This window comes from Patiria miniata, unplaced genomic scaffold, assembly GCF_015706575.1.
Source record: "Patiria miniata isolate m_02_andy unplaced genomic scaffold, ASM1570657v1 HiC_scaffold_5, whole genome shotgun sequence".
NCBI classification, from domain to species: Eukaryota; Metazoa; Echinodermata; class Asteroidea; order Valvatida; family Asterinidae; genus Patiria; species Patiria miniata.
The window spans coordinates 29,656,462-29,664,152 of NW_024037072.1; the positions used below are offsets into that span (position 1 = coordinate 29,656,462).

Here is a 7,691-nt window from a genome sequence, read left to right on the forward strand (position 1 = left end):
AAAGATGGAATGTTCCATTCCACGAGGAGAAGCCGACTGGAATGGAACATTCCATCTGTCACCAAATGAAATTGTTATTTCCATTGCACGAATGGGAAACATCCATTATTTGTTTTATACAACACCTAAATAAATCCTTTTCAGCCGCCAAAAGTGTGACCGTGCAATTCACTTCCATTTGCCTTGGAGTGGAGCTTCTATTTTTGCCGTGCAGCCGCGCCGTGCGTTAGGACGTATAATTCAGTTTCAGAAGATGGGGAAAAAATTACGGGTAACAGTGGTTGAATCACGGGCTGATTTAACCACGGTGAAGCCAGGCTGTGATTCAGCACTGCCATCTGGCCTGAAATTTGGTCAACGGGTACTCTGAAGTACGCAGTTATTTTTATTATTGCGGAAAGGAGCCCTGCTGATTTCCTTTGCCCTCGTGCGCATGGGACAAAAGCTGTTTTTACAATTTTTATTCCGTGCCCCCAAAAAGCAAATTTAGGCTGGAAACTAATGCCTATATTGGCGATGTAAGGGGTTTCCATAGGGAAAAAGCGACAAATCTAGACAAATTGAGAGAAAATGACCCTAACATTTGGACCTCTGTACATTTTCAGTGGACTGCTTTCACTTCCTGCCGCTAGGCCTATTTTTACGCATGCATGCATAATTATGAATTTGTTAGTAAAAAGGTCCACATGACTAGACTAGCCTGACTATAGTTGATTAGCATATTGGTTTGGGCCAACTATGGTTAACCAAAGTTCCCACTGCTTTATTTAGGTTGGACTTTTGTTGATAGTTGAACATGCCTCATCAGGAGTGGTTACCCATAACATGTCAGGGTTTTGTTTATTTGAAATTTGCTCCCAGTTCATGTTTACGTAAAGTCTAAAGTAATGTCTTCATATTTTGAAAGCATGTTTGTGTAATTGTCTTGTGGTCCGTTACACGTTTTTTTTTAGTTGCCGACAGAGATCGTCATGATCGTGAGCTGAGGGAGGCTGTCAAGAACTTCTGGCCCATGTTGAACACTGAAAAGCTAGATTTGCTGGTCCCTCCAGACAGTGGTAAGAGAACAATATCTGTACGGGTGTTAAAATCAAATCTTCCGCTTTGTAGTTTAAAAAAGAGTCCTTTTCAGACTTTTATAAGATGGAATTTTCGTAGGAGATATGTAAATTATATTTTCGTTTTTGCCCTTCACCGACTTTATTTTACAAACACAGTATACTCAGTGTTGTCTGAGGGCTTGCGGGAAATAAAACGCCCAGTTTTAAAATTGTATCACACATTCTAGTCGCATTTTGGCATAGTTCGTAACAATTTGTGTCATGTATAGAGAAAAACAATTGAATATTAAAATTACAACTTGTCTAAGGAATTTTAGTTAACGTATTTGAGTATTAAACATTACAAAAAACGTATAAACTGCAAAGAAATGGGAAACATCGTCTTTCTACACCTCGGGGGAAATCCCAACTGTACATTTCAAAACGTCTCCTAAACAAGCCTAGGAAAGATGGGTTTTCAGCTTTTTTTTAATTTCCCCTCTTTTTCATTGATAGAGGTAATCGGAGAGAAACTGACCGTTGGTAAGATTTACTCCGCCCTACTGATCTATGAGACGTGGAGAGAATACAAGGCGAAGCTACAGAGAGACGGTCACGCTAGAACGGTAAGAGAAACAAAGATAGAAAAAAAGGCTGCCAGAAGACAATAATTACAACTTTAGCAACAACAGCAACAACAACAAAATGACCAACAGTAACAACATCACCACAGCATAAGCAACACTTCCAATAAAAGCAACGGCAAAAACGTACAGCGCTTATACATGTACAACAAACTACAACAAACTACAACATCAGCAGATTAATAATAATTTAGATATTTGTTTGTCAATCCCCACTCTGTGGTCCCCAGTCTTATGCCTTGAAGATTGGGATCTATTTTCAACCCCAGAAACAAAATCTTATTACGATTTGTCCCAATTGTGTGATTAGAACTAAATTTCCTTCTTTTTAGACTTGTAAAATGATTTTTTTTCAAGTTTCTTTTGCTTTTCATGACTTTACTCCCACATCAAGCTAATGGAAGTTATAGTAAATATTTTGATATCTGCTTAGAATCACACAAGTTTGGCACAGATTTCGTCCAGCACAACCCGACCAAATTCTTTCCCGGACTTATACTGACACCTGCTGTGTTACTGCTGTGCTTCACAGCATTTCTTATAAACAAAGAAAGCGTAGTTCTTTGTAAGAACATTCCTACAATCTTGATGCAGATTAGTCTGTGTTTGTGGACGTCTTGGACACTTTGTGGGTTATTTATTTTGTGGAGGGCTTATCGATTAGGGACTTCAACTAAAACTCCCATGTTATTTCAGTTTTTCTCAGTAACTTTAAACTTTGAATTTCATCTAAAACCCTGATATTGAAACATTCAAAGACCAACAACACAAAATGTCTTCATGGAAAAAAGGGCGCCGTACATTTTTATGTCGCCTGAATGAAGTTTTTGGAGACACTTACTAGTCCTAAATTCTGTATGACTGTTTGTATGTTAAAGTTTCTACAAAAATGTGTAAATGCTACATGCTCTCATGGATCTTGATGAAACTTGGATGGAGTAGTCCTTGGGTGGGGTTCATCACAACTCTTCCCAAATTGGCGTTAAAAGGTCATCCACGGGTTATTTGAAGTCGTCGTTTAAAAATGAACGACAGAATTGCTTTGTGAAGTCTGAGAAACAAACATTTTGTTACAGCTGCCATGCTCTCTAAATTTTTTGTTTCAAATTAATACATGTGTTTGCAATGTTGTTATGACAAAGTGCAAACAATCTGACTTTTTCCCTCTATTTTTACACAAAGCTAAACAAAAGTGTGATTTATGTGCTCGGTCAGTATTAAACACTATGTATAAGACTGGTTGGAGTCTGGATGCTGATAATTAGCCTCGGCGAAAATACCTTTTCCGGTCAAAAAATCAAAACTTCTCGGTCCAAAAGTCAAAACAAGATTTTGTTCAACAGTTTTATTTTCTGTTTTTCGAAATACCCTTCTAGCTACTTAATTGAGTGTCCAGCTTGTGGCATTCCCTAATTCTTGCTGACAATTCCCTTAAAAAATAATTAAAATAATTAAGAAATTTGCTTTCATGCAATTCCATATTTACAGGGTCCAGCAGCTTCCAGGTTTACAAACCGAGGTTAAATGTGTCAGCTCAAACAAAATATTAATGTGTAAAATTAAACCATGCTGAATTTTTTCTCTTTTGTTTTGACATTTAAAAAAAAAAAATGACAGCTTCGATACCAGAAGCGAATGGAGTACCTTCGGAAATTCCGAGGCAGTGGCGAAGTGTTAACCTTACAGGTCCCTACTGCGGATGGTAAACATCTTAGACAGAGAGTTCACGAGGTATTTGTCTAGCCGAAACCTCCATGCTTAAAAGTCGCTCATTAACTCACAATGTCTCACTCTGGAGAACATAACCTTTCTGATGCCTCGCTCTTTCTTGATGATTTGCGCACACTTGTGCAGGGAAAACTGATACACATGTACTAACAATAAATATTCTTTATTAGAAAGAAGTCCTAAACTTGCGTACTAACAATCATTAAAATGCACATTAATATAAGCTTAAAACCATTGCTTTGTACCAGATAGATTAGTTTATATAATTGTAGACCAGGAGAGTACAATAGCCAATTAATTTTACTTTGCTGAAGTTCAGTCTCATACAATTTACATTTTTTATTATGAATTATCTGTGAATAAATGTAAAGTATTTGTAGAACTTGCATACTCCAGAGCCAATTTGGAAACACTTCTACAAAGGTGTCGTTTTACAGAACTCTGTGTCTCTGTTTCCTTGGTAGAGGGAAATCTTTCTCCTCATCTGTCATATTTTTCTTTTTATCACAGGTGGCAGTTTCTTTCATCATTTCATCTGGCTGTCCTAATTTTATTATTTCTTTTCATCTGCATTCTGCACGCAAATCATCATAAAATCTTAATACACCACTCACTTGTTTTCATATCTCAAGCAACCTTTTAGAGAAATAAATTTGATCACAAATTTCAGAATTGGAAAAATAGAGCCCAATTTTGTGGCATTGTTACGGGAGGGATATTTTGTGTAAGAATTTGTTTGCATTATATTGAAGCAAGAAACAGCACAATAAAGCATTTGAATGAAGCATGCATATTGTTATCGCAAAATCTGTACTGTTACATGTTTTGCAAATCATTAAATACTGCCATGAAAGTGGCTACAAAATTTGCAACTTAAAAACTTTTTCTTTGGATATTCACAAATAATGCTTCAATTATTTAATTTTATGAAAAACAAGTTTATTTTATAAGAAATACAGGTACTTGTGGACACGGTAACAAGTTCAATTGCAAAAAAAACCTGACGATAGATTAGAATCAGCTTATGGTTTACAACTAATGAATGTACACGAACAAATACAAGTTGTACTTATTCCTGGTCAAACATGTAGCTGTATTTTTAACTGAAAGATCCAATTTCTTACTCAGTTTCTTTCCACATTTTTCTCTTGAAATGTTCATGCTTTGTCATTCTAGCTACTGGCAGAGGGCATCACAAACCAGCATCTAACATCAGATCACACCTGCACCACAATGGGATCTTCCATTAACATTTATAATTATTATGATTCGGGTCGTACCATTTTGCCCAGTGAGGGATGGAAAGGTTTATGCTCGTATATATTGTAAAAAGGAAAGATGTGTTTACTTTAAGACCAAAATGTTTAATTTTATGAAACTGATATTCACTGTTAGCTGCATTTGTTGATCTTCGGTGGCTAAAATATGTCTTTCCCCCCCCCCCCCCATTTTTGACCAAACAACAACTTTCACAATCTGTTGTCATAAACCTTTCCTTGCCATGACCTAAGGGCTTCCGATTTTGGGAATTTGTCAATTTTGTGTGTTTTTGAATAATTTTTTATTGTGAAGTTGCTTTTGTGTGTGTCTTTTAGTGTTTTTTGTTTGTTTAATGAGCACGGGTGTGTGTTTTTCCCCAGGAAACCTGTGTGTAACGTCAGGTGAAGGCTTGGTCAACCATCTTGCCTCTTCTTCCACCCAACCTGCATGCTCCCTCTGATGGCCTGATCAATAAAGAGTTGTCTCAAACTCCCTTGCAATTCCGTTGTCTTTTCAACATCTGCAAATATTGAAAAGTGTTTTAAAACGCTCAATTTGCAGTCAATTGCAAATTATTTTAGTTTTTTTTTTTTTGGCAAATGGTGATTATATTAGTTTTTAAATACAGATTACAAAGTGTTTCTAAGGCTGTTTATTCTTTGTTACACATTGAATAAGACATCCATATTGCCATATTGATGCGTTGCTATATAGATTTCTATGGAAACCATGAAGATACCTGGAACCTGCCGTTATGACAGTTAATAACCTGCTTGGCCTTTGCAAGTTTATTTTGAGAAAGATATGCACAATCAAATTTCGTTTCCTAATTCCTAGTTCCAATTTCCCATCCCGCAATGAAACACCTCCTTATCCTCCATTGTATCTCCATCCATTCTCCAGCCATGTCCCTCCTCATCATTGGTCCAACCTACCTTAGCGTAGGTCCTCCCTTCTGTGGCCTCCTTCCCTTCCATGCATGGCCCCACCCTTCCTTAGCCAATCCTGGTTCCACCCATTTCTGGCCCACTCTTCCTTTGACCCACAGTGACTTGGCCAAACCCATCCCGGTCCACCTATTCACCAGCCCATCTTTCCCTATCCCAACCCAACCCTTCCTCCACCCCTCCCTCACCATTTAACCCTTCCCCACCCTTCTGTGGCCTTGCCCTTCCATAGCACCACCCTACCTTAGCCCCATAGTTGATCCCCCCATTCCATCCCCACCCATGTGTAGCCCGGTCAATTTTCTTTGCTACACTCCACTCTTCCTTGGCCGAATTGATCTCTTTGTCATCTAATTGGCAGAATTGATCTCCTGTCATGCTATCCTTGTAATCTTTCTACTGCAGTCATTTCCCCTTTACCTCAGCAGGATCAATCCTCGATTATTGTGACTTGCCTGAGTTTCGTGTTTGTTCACCAAAACACTTAGCAAACAATGAGTTCTTCTTATGATTGATGAATTCTTCTTATGGTGGATTTAATCGTAAGCTGACATGGAAACATTTGTTTTTTCTCAAGGCATCAAGCATAACAATTTCCAATTTGCCGTGATACGCATAGCAGTCGGAAGCTGGAATAGTCATATGATTTGCAGGAACTCACTTCATTGGTGGATGAGCTGAGATTTGAATATATGTATTCAAATTTGATGGTTTGTGGTTATGGTTTAGGTTCATCTTAAAGTCTTGTTCTCCGAACAGGTTTGGGTTGGTTTTTCCAAGGTTACCTCAATACCATTTTCCTTTTTTTGCAGGGCATCACATGTCGGTGACCTTTGACCCTTTCAATGGTACCATGGTTACCCACTGATTTCAGATTATTTGTAGTGGTGATTGGAGGGGAATTAGTATGAACACAAACATTGGAATGATTCTGAAGTCGATGAAGTTATGAAATCGGTTGCACAAGTTTTTTTTACACATGTATATTTTCCATGGAGAGGTGTATAAAGTCATAATTTTATGTTTTGTATCCAAATCGATTATTATTGTATTATAAGACGGATATTGCTTGATGGCAATCCTAAAAAGAAAAAAAATTGTTTTATTTGTTCATAACTATCCAACTCTTTTGTTGCTTTTTAGTTTTAGTTTTATTCTTTTCATAATGCAATGTTTGATGATAATGCTAACTATGAGTCATGGAAATCATCGTGAAATATGTGTATTATATCGGGTGTATTATGCAATGTCTTTCAGTTTGCAGGGGCGGATCCGGGAATTTTCGCGGGGGGGGGGGTTCATCGGCCAAAAAATATCTGAAATGCAGACAGGGTTTTTTTTCTCCGGACACTTTGCCTCCGAAAATCAATAGGTGTTTTTTTTTCGTACATGTACATATCTCCTCTAACCAAGCTGGCTGTGTCCGTATTTTGTGCAAAGGCGGACATTATTACCACTACAAAATGTTTGGGTGTCGGGGGGGGGGGTTCCGCATTCCCCCCCCCCCCGAATTTCTATGGAACAACATTTTTTTTGACGAGCTGTTGTTTTTTTTACCCCCCCGGATCCGCGCCTGGTTTGTGTCAATTTTGCTATTGTGTGGTTTTATTTTGTATACACGTTGGGTGTATGATATTTCAGTGTTTCCTGCATTTGAAGTAGTTTTGTAAATCCAGTACTGTTGAAATACCTTCTTTTTTTATTTTTAAATAGCAACAGAACATAACTGGTGTGGAATTTATTACTGTTTTTCCCATTAATTCAAAATAAGAAGTATAGATTTGTGTTGCTTACTCAGAAACAAAATCAGAAATCCATGAAAACAATAAAGAGTAGGAAAATAACTTACAACTGGTTATATATTTTGTATTCATAATTTTAAAACCCCCATAATTTTAGGTCTTTGGTAGGTAACTGTACAGAAATCTTTGGATAATAAAACTGGGTTTTATGGAAGCATTTTAAGATATGCTGTAATCCTATATTTCTTCCTTTTTTTCTACCATTTAATGCTTCTTTCGTGAAGCATTAAAAGATCACGACGTCTTCCAAGAAAGATTTGAGAAAGTTAT

The 7,691-nt window shown here is 37.4% G+C and overlaps 1 protein-coding gene across 4 annotated transcripts in view; it reads left to right on the forward strand.

The window, feature by feature from the left end:
• The window catches only part of LOC119740397 (voltage-dependent calcium channel type A subunit alpha-1-like), a 52,076-nt gene extending 45,117 nt beyond the window's left edge, over window positions 1-6,959 (forward strand). For 3 of the 4 annotated variants that reach the window (XM_038215683.1, XM_038215684.1, XM_038215686.1), the window contains 4 exons: window positions 954-1,058; window positions 1,557-1,666; window positions 3,302-3,415; window positions 5,053-6,958. In XM_038215683.1, the coding sequence (XP_038071611.1) occupies window positions 954-1,058; window positions 1,557-1,666; window positions 3,302-3,415; window positions 5,053-5,067 (344 nt within the window). In that variant the 3' untranslated portion in view covers window positions 5,068-6,958. Of the gene's footprint in view, window positions 1-953; window positions 1,059-1,556; window positions 1,667-3,301; window positions 3,416-5,052 lie in introns of all 4 variants that reach the window. The other variant, XM_038215685.1, reaches the window with a different exon arrangement.
• Window positions 6,960-7,691: the final 732 nt, after the last annotated feature.